The 18,081-nt window shown below is 44.2% G+C and overlaps 2 protein-coding genes across 6 annotated transcripts in view; both read right to left on the bottom strand.

Moving 5' to 3' along the window:
- The window catches only part of LOC116384403 (calponin homology domain-containing protein DDB_G0272472), a 25,546-nt gene extending 14,781 nt beyond the window's left edge, over nucleotides 1-10,765 (bottom strand). The window contains exons 1-5 of one of the 4 annotated variants that reach the window (XM_031849021.1): nucleotides 9,889-10,765; nucleotides 8,133-8,292; nucleotides 5,897-7,203; nucleotides 5,023-5,113; nucleotides 1,544-4,219 (exon numbers count right to left, since the gene is read on the bottom strand). In XM_031849021.1, coding sequence (XP_031704881.1) covers nucleotides 1,544-4,219; nucleotides 5,023-5,113; nucleotides 5,897-7,188 — 4,059 coding nt within the window. In that variant the 5' untranslated portion in view covers nucleotides 7,189-7,203; nucleotides 8,133-8,292; nucleotides 9,889-10,765. The other 3 variants (XM_031849022.1, XM_031849023.1, XM_031849020.1) reach the window with 3 other exon arrangements.
- Nucleotides 10,766-10,869: 104 nt separating this feature from the next.
- rnf10 (ring finger protein 10) lies at nucleotides 10,870-18,064 on the bottom strand. Of its 2 annotated transcripts, XM_031849024.1 has the most exons (17): nucleotides 17,514-18,064; nucleotides 16,517-16,701; nucleotides 16,193-16,398; nucleotides 16,024-16,114; nucleotides 15,724-15,908; nucleotides 15,397-15,533; nucleotides 15,058-15,212; nucleotides 14,629-14,754; nucleotides 14,208-14,457; nucleotides 13,891-14,024; nucleotides 13,543-13,660; nucleotides 13,338-13,439; nucleotides 13,083-13,220; nucleotides 12,868-12,959; nucleotides 12,676-12,733; nucleotides 12,081-12,245; nucleotides 10,870-11,969 (listed from the first exon to the last, which is right to left on the bottom strand). In XM_031849024.1, the coding sequence occupies exons 1-17, from the start codon at nucleotides 17,674-17,676 to the stop codon at nucleotides 11,896-11,898; spliced, it is 2,379 nt and encodes a 792-aa protein (XP_031704884.1). In that variant the 5' UTR covers nucleotides 17,677-18,064; the 3' UTR covers nucleotides 10,870-11,895. The 2 variants fall into 2 exon arrangements, with proteins under 2 accessions (XP_031704884.1, XP_031704885.1); XM_031849025.1 differs by lacking the exon at nucleotides 10,870-11,969 and having other exon boundaries at nucleotides 12,230-12,245; nucleotides 12,638-12,733.
- Between the last annotated feature and the right edge of the window lie 17 nt (nucleotides 18,065-18,081).

Raw genomic sequence — 18,081 nt, 5'->3', positions numbered from 1 at the left:
CACACACACACACACACACACACACACACACACACACACACACACACCAGAGTCAACTTCCTATCATATCACCTTGTAAACATATGTCTTTGAACATGTTTGCTACCATGCTGGATGCTGCTGTGGATTGGGAATCTCTGAGAGGTATTCATAACTTGTGGAATATTTATTACGCACAACTGTATCAAAGTAATCTTGGACAACTGGGAGAGGGAGAGCATGCATGTGGTCACTCTTCCACCACTCAAGCAGACACACACCAAACAGCATAGTCCCCCCCGAGGTGCAGACGTACGACTTAACTAACACAGAATCAGCATATACTGTATGTTAATATTGCTTTACACCAATGTTATGATTACTTCAAACAAGTCTGTAGAAAAAATGGCATGCAATATTTAGTGTACATGTGAATGTTTACATTTAAAACATGTTATGTAAATTGTAAAAATCTATATTTCGTATTCAGCAGCATCTAAAGGCAGAAGATGATATTAGTTAGAAGAAATAAATGGAAATGCTGGAACAACAGCCCTTTCTGTCCAACTATAAGTTGCTCACTGGTGACACAGCTCAGTAAGACCAGTATATTCAGAACTATGAATTGTTATTTGTTAACTGAATATACATTTGTAGAGATTGAATGAGTCTTTTCTCTCTGAACTGTTCTGCTTTCTGTGATTTCAACGTATTCAATGAGCACATTTCATTCCAGACAAACTCAATGTGCTTTACATTTAAAAGAAGAAAAAAAAAAATTAATGAATTAATTGCATTCAAGTAAACACCACACATATGCAACACAGTAGTGCAACAATAAATAAAATAAAATCACAGACTGACACACACCATCTACACACATGCACACATTCCAGAGGGCCACAGGAACTAAAGGTACCTTTACCAGCTTTAGATCTTATTCTGGGTACAACCAGAAAGCCACTGTCTGAAGACCTGAGGCGTCTGATGGGGGTATAGTCAGTGAGCAGGTCAGAAATATAATTGAATGATGGCACGTGTGTTAAAAGAGCTACGACTGTGTGCACGTGGTCCCACGCGGTTTTATCTCAGACATCTACAAAAGGATGTGAATCTTACAGGATTATTGCAGTAATACCATTTTCTGCAATATTACAATAATCATGTTCAACAATATTGTATTTAATTTAAACATAGTGCGATTACATTTGTGCAAAATGAAAACAATTTCCACATGAACCGACTGTATTTAAGACTTGGACGTAGTCACCGTGACATCACCCATTGGTTTCTAGACTACGGGTTTTAAAGCCTGCGGTTTGGCATTTTGGCCGTCGCCATCTTGGTTTGTTGCAATCAAAAGTGACATGAGAGGGTGGAGCATTTTTAGATGATCAAAATAAGCAATAAATCAAGTGATGGTCAATTTCTCACTTCTATACAATCTGACCTTGTTTTGCCACCAGAGGAGTTGCCCCCTGCTGACTCTTAGAAAGAATACATTTTCAGACACGAAGGTTTGCCGCCTGTATGAAACAGTATTTCGTGGATGTATCTGACTCACCTGAGACCCCTGTGATCTCCGGACCTCTCCCCTGCCGTTTTGAGGCTGTTGCTCTCTGGGGAGCCATATCTGCTCCTCAGGAGCGCTGCCGGACGGCCTCTGTGGAGCCAGGAGCCGTTCCTCCTGCCTGAGGAGGAGCTGCTCTGGGCTGAGTTTGTTGGTACGTTTTCTGGGTTCAGCCATAGGTTTGTCCACAGGCATGTCGACGGGCCGCAGCTCCCACGGGTCCTGAAGAGACGTGGTCCATACGGGGCTTGCGATACCCGAAGTCTGTTGCGGCAACCTCCAGCTAACATCTACGTCGGGTGTATGCGGCTGTGATCTAGCTCCAAATGCAGCGTCTACACCCTGAATTCCAGAAACAGGAAACAAGTCTTCACTGGGGGAGGGCTGAACTTGAGATGTGAAGGAGTCTATGTCAAGGATGGAAGGTTTGTAAGACTCTTCTGCTCTCAGGGACGGCTCCTTCCATCGCATTGCCGGGTCACTGCGCTGAGAAGTGGCTTTGGAAAATGAGTTATTTCGGAACATGGAGTCCAGATCCACCACGTGAGGCCTGAGAGGTGAGGACTCCAACCTCGCCCTCTCCTGTTCCTCTTTCTTCTGCCTCTCTTTTAGTCGCTGCCTCTCTGCTTCTTGCTGCTTGGCTATCTGCCTCATTTTCTCCGCCTCCTCCCTTTCCACACTCTCCCTCCGTCTGCGTTTCTCCAGCTCCACAAGTTGCTGTTTGTCCCTCTCTGCCTGCTTTTGCTTCTCCAACTCAAAGAGCTGTCTTCTCTCCATCTCTTTCATTCTCTCCAACACCTCCTTCCTCTGCCTTTCCTTCTCCAGTTCTCGTTGTCTCAGCCTCTGGTTCTCCAATTCCTGTCTCTCAATATCTAGTTGTCTCTGTCTCTGTCTCTGCAGCTCTCTCTGCTTGTCTCTCTCCATCTCTTTCTGAAGCTCCTTTTCCATCTCCCTTTGTCTTTCCCTTTCCTTACCAATCTCTCTCATCCTCAACATTTCCTGTTCTAATGCCATCTGTCTTATTTTCTCGGCCTCCTCTCTCTCCATCTTCTCTCTGAGCCTCTGCTTCTCGAGCTCCATCAGCTGCTGCGTCTCCCTTTCCCTCTGCTTCTGTTTTTCAAACTCGAAGAGTTGAAGTCTTTCCAGCTCTTTAATTCTCTTCAGCTCTTCAATTTTCTGTTTCTCCTTTTGGATTTCCAGCAGCTGTCTTTCCTTGTCCAGCTCTCTCTGCCTCTCTTCCTCCCTTTGTCTTTGCCTCTCCTGTTCCCGCTGTCTCACCATTTCCTGCTCCCGCAGTTTCTCTCTTTCAATCTTTCTCTGTCTCTCAATTTTTTGTCGTTTTTCTGTCTCGAGTGGTAGTTGCCTCTCTTTTTCAAGCTCTCTTAGTCTCGCTCTCTCCACTTCTTGCAGTTTCTGTCTCTGTTCAAGCTCGAACTGTTTCTGCCTTTCCAGCGCACGCCGTTTCTCCTCAAACTCCTGTTTCTCCTTCTCAAAGGCTTTCTGCCTTTGCATCTCCCTCTCTTTCATTCGTGCAAATTCTAAATGAGCTTCTTTCTCCATTTCCAGCCGTCTCTGTTTTTCCCCCTCAAGCTCTTTCATTTTTGCCATGTGTCTTTCTGTCTCTTTTTGTAACTCTCTTTTCTTTTCAACGTCCATCATTTCCTCTGCTGCCTGTCCATCGAAAGTTGATCTTCTCGCTCTTTCTGAAATGTGGGCCCTCAACTCCTCAACTTGACTGTGAGAGTGTTTTTCAAAAGCTTCCTCTAAAGATGGATTCCTCCTCATTGGAAGAAGCTTCCCTTGTGAGCTGCCCGGCGCGGACCTCACAGAGAAGTCGTCAAAGGGCACAGTCACGTCCCTCACGCTTGCTCCTGCATCGACAGGAGAAACTGGCTCCTGTATTTGTCCAGTCAGAGCAAAGTAGGTGGCCCTGGGTCTCGGCTGCTCTTCCGACTGCAGCATTTTCAAACGTTTTGGAGCTGCAGCTACTTCCTCCTGTTCAGCTTCTCGCTGCCGGTCCCCGTCTTGATCCAAAGCCCCTTGTCCTTCCCTTTGTGATTCCTTTGGCATCCCTTTCTCCACACTTGTCTCAAGACCTGTAGGGGTCCACTTATGCAAAGCGGCCACTCTCAGAAAGCGAGGCTGCTGTTCTGCTGGCTCGCCTGGTGCTGATCCGGTCCTCTCTGCCACCGGCCGGCTCCCCTCTAAGCGCCTGGAGCGTAGCGTCATGGCCTTATCCTCCCACTGTGCTGACGGGATGTTCTCACTCACTGCCCTGCTCTTCTCCACAGCCTGCACAGTGTCAAAGGCATGCAACACCCTCAGAGGACTTGATGGAGATGCAGGCTCTTTGTAGGTGGCAGTGAAAAGAGTTCCCTCATCCTCGCCATTTCCCCTCTTAAATGACGGGCTGCTGAGCAAATCATTGGCCTTGTTTACAGGCTTGCCGTCCTCCACCAACAGCACACTGTGCCTCTCCACAACGTTGTCAAACAAGGATGCTTTCACCGTCTGTACGTCACTCCGGGGATCACTTTCCTCGGGAGTGGCGCCAAATGCCTGTCCAGCCTCGGGCCCTTCAGGCGTGAAGGCCTTTTGGAGCTGCTCCTGGGAGTCTTTCAGATCCACAAATGTCCTCTGGTCACTGGGGGTGATGGCCGACTCTTCACTCTAAGGAAATTCAGAGATATGCTGAGAGTTGTTAAGTGATAACAGTCATAACAACCAACCAATGTGGAATTATCTGACAGAAATAAAAGCTTTCAAAAGAAATGTGACTTGACAACATAACAGTAGAAAATACAGCCCTCAAAGGATTTAAAGGCTTTGAGTGAAGAACTGCCAGCGTAGTAATGGTATCCCCATTGTTCTACGTCAGCCTCATAACAGTGGGTGTGGTGCAGAGGAGGCAATCAAAGCCTCTGTGTTGAGCTTTTCCCAGTGATCTCCTCTGTGTCTTTCATAACCAGCAGCCACCGGGGACAATTATTGTGCCACCTGTATTAGGTTTCACAGCTTTGTCCATCTATGGTAGTGACAAGTCGTTTTGCTGCAACGTCCAATTTCCTCTTGGGAAATTTCCTTTTAAACACTCTCAGGTGTCCACAGCAAATGGAAACACTAGTTTTGTTAAAGTTGTATTTCCCCATGGTTTACCATTTCAGGCATAAACTTATAATAGTAAGTACAAAGGCACACAGTGTAACTCCTGTCAACTTCCATCTTGTTTAATCTACTTCTCAGACCTGTACTGTGCTCATGTGCCATTTTGGTTTCGTATTTTTCTCTCTGCTATTTGCCAAGGTTTTTATTTTGGCAAGACACGAGAAGAAACGCACTAAAATGTAACTGTGTTTAGAAAATACCATGTGAAAACTTTCCCCGAAGCTGTAACACTGTTTCTCCTTCTCCTGTGAAAATATATACTGAGCCCAACAGAAACCAGTTCCTGCAAAGCCGAGTCCCTTTCTTACCCTCCTCTGAGGATCTTTGCTGATCTCATCGTGGTCTGTCGCCTCACTGAAGAAAACGCTGCCAAGCTCTGGCGACCTCTCGGATCCAAACCTGATGAACATGCATCACACAACACAAAAGCCATGCATGACAATGGAACTCGTGGACACACACCACAAAAGCAAGCTGTGGCATTAAAAGACATTAGGCTCATTTGAGATGAGCTGCGCTTTGCCTGGAAAGTGGACGAGATCAGGCGGCGGCGGCAGCAGCAGGGGGCGTTGATAAAGTACTGCTGAAGTCGGACAGCTTCCAACAGCCTTCAAAGAATATACAGCAAGCCACAGAAACAGTAACATCCTGTTAGATCCCATCTGTAGGCTACTTGTAGTTTACAGACCTCGTTTGGATTTGTAAATATATATTTCTGTGCAAATGCGTGTATCTGCATTGTGTTCAATCTTTTGTTCTTTTTATGCCTGTGAAACACTTTGATGCTTGTTTTGATATGTTATATAAATAAACTTTATTATTAACAATCACACAAGATGTTTTTAGATTAAACCTTCGTTGCACAACATGAGACTAATAGCCAACAATCTAGAGTTAAATATTACAATTACACATAAAAATGTTCTACACAACGTAATCAGCTGTTTTATCAGTTGACAGCCAGGCGTTTCCCATCATGCATTGGGTCTTGCAGGCAGTGGAGAGCAACTGCGGCGCCTGGCTCTAAAAACTGTGGCCACCTCGATCTCGTGAGGTTATCGTTGCCCACGTGTGGATGACGTCAGAGCAAGTCGGGCACAAATCTAACCGGCATGCATTGTGCGGCGATCGGCGCATCTCAACTGGCTCATCTCAAACGAGCCTATAAAGAGCAGATCTTACCTTTTAGTCAGGTCGAGGGGCAGGGGGCGGGGCTTCGGTGCTGTTTTCATAACAGGGCTCTGAGTTGGTGATGGGTCCTCGGTCAGCTGCTTGATGAGCTTTTTGACACCCACCGGTGGTTCGCTTTCAGGGACCGGCTGCACTGGAGAGTGAAGATCCGACCCTTGGTCTGTGACACCCGTCCCAGGAGAGGAGGATGAATCGAGGAGGAGACTGATTCGGGACTTGATGCTAACTGTGCGCTTATCCTCTTCAGTCTCTTTCAGAGTCTTTCTGTCACTTACAACATCAGTACTTTGTGGTGTGGTACTCTTCGGTGTTTTCTCCTGCTCTCTATTCTGCGCCGGGCCCTTCTCCTCTGGAGTGTTTTCCTTAGTATCTTCCTTGGGAGTTTTACGGTGCAGAGACAGACCGATAGACTCAAACTTGGCCGTGAGATCAGCTGAAAGTGGTCGTCTGGCCCAGCGAAGGGCAGGAACTGGCGTCTCCGTCTTGGTCGGACTGTCAAGGAAAATGGCTGACACAGGCCTGGGCCTGGATCCTCTGGGTTTCGGCCGCAGTTGCACTGCTGCCTCTGGGTTTTCTTTTTCCTTTTCTTCTTCCTCCTGCCCTACCTGAGCGAGAAAACCCACGGACTTGGCTCTGGTCATGGAGGACCCCTCTGTGCTGGATGACATCTGGTCTGTCTCGTCTTGATTTTTAGTGGTTCCAGCCCAAACTGCTGGTGGAAGTTGTTTAAGGCTCTTGGAATAGACCAAGCTTGATGAACCAAGTCTCTGCCTCTCTGCTGTTAAAGGAAGACTGGGTTTGCTGGGGTCTCCCAGGTCAAGAGGAGGGACCGGTGTAAATGGCTGGACTATCGGCTTGGTTGTTTGTCCAGTGTTGAACTTATTAGTTGTTCTAAAAAAGGTAGGGGTGGGTCGGTTGGGGTTGGTTGACACTAGCCTGGGTTTGCCAGTGGCAACTGGTTGCTGAGGTTTTGGAATGCATGGAGGCTCTGGTTTGAATCCAGCAAGGCGAGTGGACTCTGGCCGGGGCTTGGTTTGGGGCTTAGGAGCAAGTATAGGCTTAACAGTGGGGTTCCTCTCCAGAGCAAAAGGTTTGGGAGTGAGCCGTGGCTTGGGGCCTGGGACAGGTTTGTTAGGTTCTGGGGTGATAATAAGGGACTGGTTGATGGAGGGGATCTCGATGAGGCTCTTATTGCTGGAGTCAGTCAAAGGACTCAGGTGAAGTCGTCCTCCAACCACTGGCCTCCCTACCTCCCCAGTCTGGACCTCTACCTGAGCAGCCATCCTCTTGAACAGCACCTTTAAAAAGGAAAAAAAAAAGATCAAAGTAACAAAAAAAGATCCATCTATGGTCATTTCTATATTGATGTAATACCACAGCACTGCATCATGCTAAATCCAACTCATTATTAGCTTCATAGCACTCACTCCATCTAGCCACTACTGTGGACTTTGTCTTGGGAGTGCCTCACACTGCAGCGCAGTGAGAAAGGTTATAGGTCACTCTAGGTGATTAAAAACGCATGTCGACAGCTGTTTGTCACATTGATAGACCTTTTTCATGAAACATCTTGACAGGTCTCATTAGGAAAAGCACAGGCGTAAGTAATAACAATCAATGATGTCTGCTTCAGTTTCAGGGTTCTGGTATTGAGCATGCTGGTTCACTGTCACACTGCTTTGGCTGGGATGAGTAAATGTATTGCCTCTGATTGACTTGCGTGCATTGCCAAGCTGAATTACTGGTGTAGTAGTGATCAGTGTACCTTTAAAAAGGTGGATCCTGACACAGGGGGAGGAGCTACACAACGGCATTGTTTTCGTTTTCATGTTGTCACACAGGCAAATCAGGCTTAGACAGTGAATGGGGGATTCCACTGCAAACTCACACCAGATTGCCATTTAAGATCCAGCTCCTCCCCTAATAAACGTTCACATGTTTATCTTGAACGGACTCTTCTAAAAAGGAGACATAGTGATAAAATATGAGATAACTGGAGATCATCTGACTCACTATGATGATAATGAGTTTTATCAGTCGTTTCTATAGTGAAGACGACGATAGAAAAACATTACAACTCAAGCACTTCTGCGTTAGCCCTTTAAGAGACTCCCTCTTCACATCCGGTAATGTTTTCCACATGTTGTTGTGTTGAGATACTTCACTATACCGACCAGCAACAGGAAAAATGACCAACTGCTGTGAGGTAAATCCCAGAATATCTTACCTGACCAGATGTCAAGCGTCTGCTGTAGAGCTCTGGCTTTTGTTGTAACCAAACAGCGATGTCATATCACACAGGAGGAAGAATGTGGAGAAGCCTGAGAAGAACACACTCTTGTGTCAATAGAGCACACGTTCTCTAGTCAGGACTGCTGTGATTGAGGCTGTGGAAAACAAAAATCACAGCAGAGCTGCTACAGGGCTGTCCAATTCCACACACTTCTTCACTGCGGTGTTCTCACGCCCGCGTACAGAAGCAAAGAGATGATGATGTTTACACTGACAGAGACGTGAGTCAACATCGTCACACCCTTACTTTTGAGCTGATGACATATTAACAGACATTAAAAACAACAGAATGCACGAGGGAAATCATTGACGCAATGCTGCTCTATGTTTAGATTTTCCTGTTCTTCTACTTTTATTATTTGCTCCATCACTGCTCACCGGCAATCACTCACACACTTCTCATTTTACGTACATCAACTGATATGTTTTAACTATGTAGGTGCTGATAACATGTTTAGATGCACTGTATCTAAAAGGAAGAAATGGAAGGAAAAGGAATGATACTGATCAAACACACCGACTTCAGCTCGCCTAGCAGAGATTGAAAAGTTGAACTTTAGATGTTGACAGGAAACACCTTCGCTAAAATGGAATGCTGAACATTCCCTGTGATGGTGGGTCGAGCAGCACAGCAGGGATTAGGAGAGTGTCTGCCTTATAAAGCCTTAGACATACGAGAGTTTTACAAAGGACATAATACTGAAAGCCACAAACGACACGTTCAATATCTGTATTATTTCTAGCAAGATGCATACTCATGTTGAATACGTAAAACATTTAGCAGGTAACTTTAAGAAGTGGGTGCAGCAAAATTCAAAGACATTTCATTAATTTCTAGCAAGAAGCACACACAGAAAGAGAGTAGTGCTCAGAGTGTTACTAGTAAGATATCTAGTCAGTGACCTGGTTCAGCCAGTTATACAAAGGACATCTAACACAGACAATAGACTGTTTCATGTTAACTTACCTACCAGCAACTAAAAGAAGAAGTATCTCTCGGGAGTGAGTTCTCACATAGTGTACACAGCAAAGATTTAAATTACAATTCACAAATATATCTCATAATCTCAATTGTCTGCAAGAAGACTTGATGCAGAGTTAAAATAGCTTGTAATATGTATTAGTATCACTAAAGGACGTGATCCAGAAGATCAAGGTAACGTTTTTAGGCATTTCTTGTAGTCTAAAACAGGAGCAAGCACAAATAAGCATGAATGTAAATGTGCAAAGACAATCAATTAAGACAATTTGTAGTGATTCAACTTTTACTAATTAAACAAGCTGCATTCATTTGATTATTTTATGATACAGCATATTATGTCCATATTAAAACCTCGTCTGTCTCGGTCTATAATTTGCAACAAGTGTTAGTTTCCTTCCTCCTGTGCAGACCGCTCACCTACAATTAAAGTACCTCGTCTCACGGATAGTACCAGGTCCAATTCAGAAAAAGACAGAGTTAACCTGCTCAGAACAGGAGTGCTTTTAAAGCTCAAATACCGAGTTACAAAGATGCACGCGGCGTTCAAACTCGTCTAATAATACCAGACTTCAAAATAAGAGGACAGATAAACCGCACCAAACAGCTTGCTGGCTAGCAACGGTTAGCCAACAACTCAAGAAGCTGGACTCGCAAAATGGAAACACACTGACTGAACCTGTCCGTTTGATCCGAATTGGAGACAACTTACCGAAATGGGAAAGTCAGTTCTGCTGCTTCTTTCTTGTCGAAACAACTTCAAACATAATACATCTTTGAAACTTAGGCGGATAAATTCCGAGTCGTAGTAGTTGGTTGATACAAGTGCTAGCAGAGTAGCTAACTTAGCTGGTTTACTTAGCTAGCCCACTGGCTGGCTATCCCGTCTCAGGTTGCAGTGTTGTTGACAGGCTCGACTAGACAGCGCTGAACAAGCCGACCGACTGGTTAGCCTCTAAACCAGCGTTAAGAGAACCAGCACGACATGCGTGTTCCGGTTAGTACTTTCAAAATAAAGCGTAGCATAAACTGAACTAATATTGGAACCAAATAAGTAGTTTGGTTTAAGGACAGGGACATTAGTTTTTCTAAATGTCCATACATCGGAGTTTAATTTAATATACATGTCTTATTATGAACCCTCAGTGGAACTCGTGTATTTTATAGGTAAATCCCCGACTTCCGGGCTGAATGTGGACAACTTGACTCTTCTGCTTGATAATGTGATTGCGCGAGAGCTATCCCATCTCAGCTATGTAGAAATAATCAATATATTTAAAAAAAAAAACAACTAATTAATAAACCTATAGGGACTGACTGACAGTTTCAAAATGTTGGACACAATAAAATAATGGCTAACGCCTCCATGAATAAAGAGACCTGTTATCATATGAACACATCATTCATGTATTTGAATAGCCTTTAATAGCCTTATGCACGTTATTAAAGTCTGACCTCGCTCCTAGCTTTGCATTAACCAATCATGTAATAAAAACATTGACTCTGCAGCTGTGATAAATAGATTGTATAAACATCAGGCTTGCCTGGACTGCCCTCATGTGGACAGAACTAAACACTGCATACAAATTGTGGCAGCCAATTTAATGGTGATTTCTAGTGGTAGTTTCTATAGTGTTTGATCTTACCAAAAATTATCCTTTATTGGCTAATAGCCACACAAAACAGTCAGTTCTTTGTGCATCATTTTTTTATTCATTTCAACAGACTAGTTTTGTTCACTAGTCTTTAAACTTGCTCAAAATTAAAGGTGACTTAAAGAACCCTCAAACAAAACAAAATCAATCCCCTTCTCTCCAGGTTTCAAAAGCATTCTTTAAATGTCAGTTTAAACTTCACACATGTTCAACACTGAAATTAAACTGGGGGAGTAATGTTAAAAGTAAGTAAACCTTCTACAACAGAAGATAACACAGAGGAGAAACTGAATGAGAAGAAAGTGCATAGTTATGGTTTAACCATGCAGGATATATACCGGAGTTCTGCTGAACCAACAGATCTAATCTCTTCAATACAATACTGCGTTTTTGCTTCCTCGCAATGGTATTGGAACAAAATCCCAGGGCATTGATCTCAAACCCAAAAGCTATCCCCTAGAAGGGTGATGAAGTACTACTCCAAATTATTACCTGTGATAAACACTGAAATGTACTGGTTTCCATTTATTCAAAGCTGAAGTTCAACACTGATGCCGGAGCACTGAGTATCTTGGAAAAGATTTAAAAAGGTGCAACGTGCCTGCAGCTGGCTGACTGCTACTCTAATATTAAGCACCTATAAAGATCTTATCAATATTACTCATGGATCCTAGATGCTCAGGGTCAAACTTCAGGAAAGTTGGACATCACACAGCAACCACTGTGATACAAGCCATTAAAAGTCTAAAGCGCACCTAATGTGAACCAGCAGCTTGTTAAATCCCAGCTTTGCATAGCATCTCAACAAAATGTTATCCATCAGGCTTGCAGTGTACCAGGAGGTTGTAGCAAAGCTTTGACTTAGTTTCACAATGAAAAATAAAGGTATATGAAACTGATGGAATGCCACCCAAACAATGGATCAAGCCCACAAACAATGACCGAAAGCAGAGTATACTTTGGCGACCTCCTAAAACCTTTTTCCAAGAAATATCTGCATGGCAGTAAAAACAGCGGGAAGATCAACTCAAGAAACAATGTGATGAAATTAACTTCAGTGTTGTCTACTTTGTGTGAACCATGGATGTGCTGAACAGAAGTTTCTGCTTTTTCTTCTTCTTCTTTCCACCTTTCTCATCTGAAAGACAAGACACCGGGGATGAGTGGGATAAGTCTTAAAACAAACAATTTAGTTTTAGAAATATCTAAATTAAATGTACTTGATACAGTTCATTCGTAGATGCCAGACCTGGGTCAACCACAGGTTGTGGAGGACCAGCTGCACCGCTGTCCAGCTGCAGAAGCGCCTTCTCAAAAGCCTGGCTGAAGGAGTTCTGGAAGCTGGGCACAGGGACGCGGTCCGACCCGTCGCTCTCTCCATCGCTGTCTGCTGCTGGGGGAGCTAGCAGTTTATCTGTATGGCACACAAGACACAATAGTGACTTCAGGAAGCCTTCAGGGAGTTACACTGATAAACAGCCGTAAAAAAACAGGCTTTACAGGAAATACACAATCATACACAGAGCTCCACTTATTTCCCCCACACCTATCCTTACATGCTACTCGTAGTACCAACTGACACAAGTACAGAGCAAACTATGAATATAGTAATGTGTTGTGGTGTAGTAGTCTAACAGACCATTTCACAAGTGAAGCATTTTATCAGAATTACTTTAATGATACATGAGTCATGAGATATCAGAAGGCGACACTCAACTTATTATTAAACGTACAGCACACATTAGAGTATGGCAAGTTTCTGAATCGTACTAAATTTATTTTTTGTTATTAGAATTGTAACATTACATATTCTAGTCACATCAGCATCTACAATCGTGCACTACCCGTCTTTGGAGTGATCCTGGGCCCAGCATCACCTCTGGCTTTCCCATCTCTTAGCATCTAGGACACGGGAACATGTCAAGTATACAAGTTATGTTATAAAATATAAGCCCTTCAGTTACGTGATGCATTTGCCTTATGACAAAGGCAGTCTCAATTCATTATGTTGCTGTTTGTGTGTTTGCCATACACACCTGTGCAAAGGACATGCAGTGGGAGTCATCCTCGACACTACCCACAATGGGTGAAGAGCTTTGCCCATTCAGATTTGGGAATATCATCCCATCTAAAAACAACAAAAGGAACGCTCATCTCACAACGTTCAACTGCTTAAGCATGAGCCATGAACAGGCAGAGATTACATTTATAGAAAGGAACAATAAAGTGCAGAGAAAGGAGCTTCTCTCACCAGAGGAAGGACTGCAGCTGAGAGGTGAAGAGGGGGCAAAGGTGAAGTCAGGCTGCATTGGGTGGCTGCTGTTGTGAGGAGGAGATCCAAATGCTGGGAAATGGTGAAGGTTCTCTAATCCAATATGCACCTCTGGATCTGGGGAACATATGAATGCAAGTACAGTTACAAACCTCAGTCCAATATCTCTCAGATGTGTGTACATTCTTTCTGGAAGCGTGATTTTCCTCTTGTGACCTGAACTGCTGTACTTACATTTACCCTGCTTCCTGTTCTCCTCAATTTCAATTCGCTTCTCTCTGCGCTTCTCATCCCTTGCTTTCTTCTGCCTCAGGTGCTTTCTCTTCTCCAAGTCATCTAGTAGTTTGCAGGAAAATATATACAATCAACAGGTACAATAAAAAAATCTCCTTGCTACAACTGTAAATTCACATTCTGAGAAAAGGCAAAGTGTTCTAACCTGCAAATGTGTCCAAAGTTTCTTTGGACAGGATTGGCGGCTGAAGGGCTAACTCACAGATGCTGAACTCACATGTGAGTGGCAGATGTGCCAGATAGCGATGCCGGCGACGGATGTCCTGTAACAGAGCCATGTATGAAAAGTCAGCTGAAGCAATAAATTGGGTTGCCATTTTCAAAGAGTTAAAGTTGTAACGTATGCAGGTTATAGTAGAAGATTGTAAAATCAGCTTTTGGGGAGAAGAAATACTGCCTAAAACTTGAAAACACCCATCCCTCTATCTGCTGAAAAAGCTAAACCAAAAATGATCGGAATGGCATCTGATTTGTGTTTCTTTGTTTTGCTGACCTCAGTGACTGTGTGTCCCACTATCTCCACCACTGTGGCAGTGATGGAGTCAGGACTGGCCTCCAAGCTGCCGTATTCACGCAACAGACAGCGTACATTCACAGGATGCAGGAACATCTGCTGGCAGTCATCAGCTGGACGGACGCATGTGAAAGGAAAGAAAAGACAAAAAGAAACGTCAACACTGAAACTTAAAATACAAACCTACAGCCAAGACAAACTAGTTCCTGCACCTTTTCATGGTCAGACTCCATAACTTTGTTTCAATTACTATGTACAAGATTGTCCAGTTATGTTTAGAGCAGGGAATTAAGCACCTTGGTAGAAATAGTAGTAGGGTCCGTGCACCACGCTGGCTGAAGGGCGGCCTGACTCGGCCTTGCTGGCACGGCTCTCCTCCTCAGGTTGGGGCTCTGGGGCTGCACCCATCATAGACTCTGGAGGCTCCTCAAGCACACTCTCCAAAATACTTTCAGGGAAGCCTGGCAGCTCTGCAGTGGCTTCCTCTGTCACATCTGGGACCTCAGCCACCTCATCATCAAATGCAGAGGAGTACTGCAGCACAGGCTACCAAAGGAAAGACAGACATCTCTTACAAATCAGTAGCATACCACCATATAATAGAAGTAGAAGCTACGGCATCGGGGGAGAATATGCAAGTAAGATCATTTGATCCTGTCACCAATAGATAAAATATAGTCAAACAAGAATGTTTAAAATATGCATTTTTAGACTCACCTTGGTGCTGCTGATGGTAGTGACCACTTCCTCCACAGGAGAAGTTTCTTCTAGAGTCAGAGAGGACAGATCAAAACTGTCTCTGACATTTGCCTTCTGCTGCTTCAGCAGCATTTCCTCCCGCTCCTAAAACATAAAGACACACAGTTAGAGAGGTAAATGTCAGTGTACAGGTATGTATAGTTTTAGTCATAAAGTAAGTTTCATATTTCACCTGGAAACACGCAAGAGAAACATGCATTGAGTGGCATAGCCAAAACCTACTTGTTAGACATTATCATTGTTTTTCATGCATTTATATATTTTGAATGTACTCATTTCATACTGTGATTTTTTGTTAACCATGTACAACCTATTGGTTCATTTTTGACTGCAGACAAACAAAACCGAATTGTGTGGGGTCACAGAGAGGCGTATAGCTTCAGTTACCTGCAAAAGACACAGGGCGCTTTGGATGAAACAGCATTGGGCGTCCCCCTCCTGGCTGAGTTGAGCCTGCAGGACATCCTTCTCCTCTGCCACCAAGCTCAGAACCTGCATCGCGGAGGTCAGCAGCAGCTTGGAGTACGGGCTAAGACACGTATCTAGAAAACAACATTCAAAATTGAGTAGTGAATCTTCCAACAACATAACCCAACTTCAAGGACATAAAAAGTCTGTATGTAGAAGGTGCTATAGAATTACTGTGAGCCATATAAAATCATTTTGAAGACTATGATGCTTAGAGGAAATTAAGACTCTTTCATAAAAGATGCCCCTGTGTCTCACCACCAAAGCGAACAGGCTCCTCCACCTTCTCCCACTGAGAGCTAGGCATGGCCACCAGAGCACCCTTTTCCCTCTGCATCAGGCGCATGGTGATCACATCTCCAGCCACATACTGCCTGGTCTCCATCGCAACCACACTGCCAAAAAGGAACCAATTGTTAAGAGTAACTGTCAAAGAAACTCAACCAAACCAAAATAAAGTCAAATTAATCTGCCTCTATGTGAAGGCTTTATTGTTTTCCTTGTTAAGAGAAAGATGTACTCCTCTCCTACTGCTTTCTTTGACCTCAGAGTTAGCCTACAGGGCTTTATTCATTTCTTATTTACCTCTTCAGGTCAGCGGTGTGAACTTCCTCATAGCAGATTGGGCACTTGGACCAGCTCTTGTCACCAAGAGACAGGTAGTGCAGCATGCACGGCCAGCAGAAGATGTGTCCACAACGGGTGATGCGGGCTGACAAAGGAGGGTAGAGGCAGATGGGGCAAGACGGCACCTCGTGGCTGTAGATGCGCTGTAGACGAACACAAGCGGATTGTGATTACGTGCATTAGTATGTAAATGAATGTGGGCTTTATTACTTATACACACGTACTGGTAGCACAGTTCAACAGATAACAGGCACTCACCACTTGCTCCACACAGTCCCAGTTGACCAGAGTGTCTGGATCAGTGAAGTGAGCCTTGTAGTCCTGGTCATCAGTCACCACAAACTGGCAACTAAAACACACAAAGTGTGTTAACTCGCACATCTGTTTGCCACATCTGTTTCATGTTGGGTACGGAGGGGTTGCTTACTTGGCCTGCAGAAACAGCTCCTTGTTGAAGGGCTTGTGCTTGTGGCCCCATTTGTTTCGGCGGCCCCAACCGGAGTGGCCTCCATCTCCGATGCCACCGCTACCTCCGCGGGGTTCAAAGGTGAAGTTCAACAGGTGGTTGAGGCTTATTTTTTTCGGTCCAGCAAATTGAGCCGGGCTAAACTCGGCCCGGCGTGTCTCTGCTACCTGGAGAAGCAGAAGTGGAGAAGAATCTGTAACGCATGTTTGAGCTGCTGACATTTTTTTCAAATATATAAGATAATGTTTTTTCTTCTTTAAAGGATGATCCATTAGGAATACCAACCTCCTCCCGTCGTCCTCCGCCTGTAACTCCATACTGTCGCGCTCCACCTCTCTGAGGGGGTCTCTTGTCAAAATTCTTGCTTTTCTGTGAATTGGTGTGGCGAGAGCCTTGAAAACTTTCACTTTTAGGAAGGGAGGGCTCGCGCTTGCGCCCGTAGCGCTTGGAGCCTCCATTATTTTTACCTTCTGAAAAAAAAAAAAAAGGTATAAGCAACACAAACAGAAATATTATCCTTCAATATAACATATATATTTTGCTAGTGCCTGATTTTAAAGATGTTAACCAGAAAGTCCTGGAGGAAAAAAGAAAGTAATATGGGGGGCTTTGTAACCTAGTTTCATGTAGCCATGTAAACATTTGTAATTACATCTATCATTAGTGCTATGGGTTACAATAAGGCCTTCCGTAAACTGTCACTCCAGCTGAGGAAATCCTTGTATGCAACCCACATACAGCACACTACAGAACTGACCACTAAAATAAAAAGGGGCAGCCTCTTTAGGTTACCGATTGTCCAGCTTCAAAGTGTGGTGTTTAACATTTATTGATGCCATGAACAACTTCCACACATCTTTAGGAAACATATATTAGCTGTACACAAAATATGTGCATGACGAATTATGCAATACAAAAAAAAGGTGCAAACATTAAGTCACTTCATCGATTGTTGTGTAAATAAAATAAAGAAATTGTTCAAGGTACAACTTTCTTTTTGCAAAAGTTGATTGTTAAAATGTGTCTCTGCATCCAACTGCGGTGCATAAATACAGGGCAACGGGTATTACATATATAGTGTTGTGTGCAAGTATTAGATAACGTTACAGTTCTGACTGTGAGAGGGCTAAATGTTTGACAACGACGTCATCCGTACCAGATAAACAACCTCTGCGCTACTGCTAGGCCCCAGCAGGCCATAAGGCAAAGACTGTTTAGCTGAGAGTACACCATGTTTGACAACTTCGAGCGACGGTTGTGTTGTGCACCGAGGTCTTTTCACCTGTTTTGGGTTTAGAGTCGGCCGATGTTGGGCCTGTGGAGCTGGAACGGGGCGGAACCTTGGTGTTGGTGCTGCTGTTGGGGGTTTTCTCCATGTTTGTCTCCGTGCAGTGAGCGGTTCTGGGGCAGAGCTGCGGGTAGAGAGCCACCGAGCTCTCTAACATCAAACGGAAAAACAAAAGGGGAAATCGGGCAGTAGTGAGTGCGGGTCAGGCGACGAAGGCCCTGGTTCATTTCTGTCAAACACGGAGACTCCATCACGGTGACATCTTGACTATAAAACAAGGAAAAAAAAATAAGAGACACGATTTCGGCGTCTCAATTTATGAAGGCTGTTGGTAGAGGACGAAAGCTCGCCACGCGGGGCCAGGACCCCCGAATTTAAGGCTTTTACTTGTTAAGGAAATCAAAATGCCCTTAACAAGACGTTAAATGTTTTCCAAAAGCTGGAAAAAGAGTCAATTTAGAGATTTTAACCAAAAAAATATGTCCGTTACAACGGGCTTGCACTAATGGCGACTGGTCGCCAAACGGGATCCTGAGAGACCCGGATGTTTCTTGTGCCGCTT

This window comes from Anarrhichthys ocellatus, unplaced genomic scaffold, assembly GCF_004355925.1.
Source record: "Anarrhichthys ocellatus isolate YVR2014 unplaced genomic scaffold, GSC_Weel_1.0 scaffold9, whole genome shotgun sequence".
NCBI lineage: Eukaryota > Metazoa > Chordata > Actinopteri > Perciformes > Anarhichadidae > Anarrhichthys > Anarrhichthys ocellatus.
The sequence above is the reverse complement of the archived record's forward strand: the minus strand, read 5'-3'. Positions and strand labels throughout refer to the sequence as shown.

Bases quoted from the DNA above. Each gene is read 5' to 3' on its own strand.
- rnf10 (XM_031849024.1), bottom strand. From the start codon at position 17,676: ATGTTAGAGAGCTCGGTGGCTCTCTACCCGCAGCTCTGCCCCAGAACC. The intron at 14,458-14,628 runs GTGAGTCTAAAA...TTCCTTTGGTAG, and splicing joins CTACCATCAGCAGCACCAAG to CCTGTGCTGCAGTACTCCTC. The intron at 12,960-13,082 runs GTGAGAGAAGCT...TGTTGTTTTTAG, and splicing joins CAGCTGCAGTCCTTCCTCTG to ATGGGATGATATTCCCAAAT.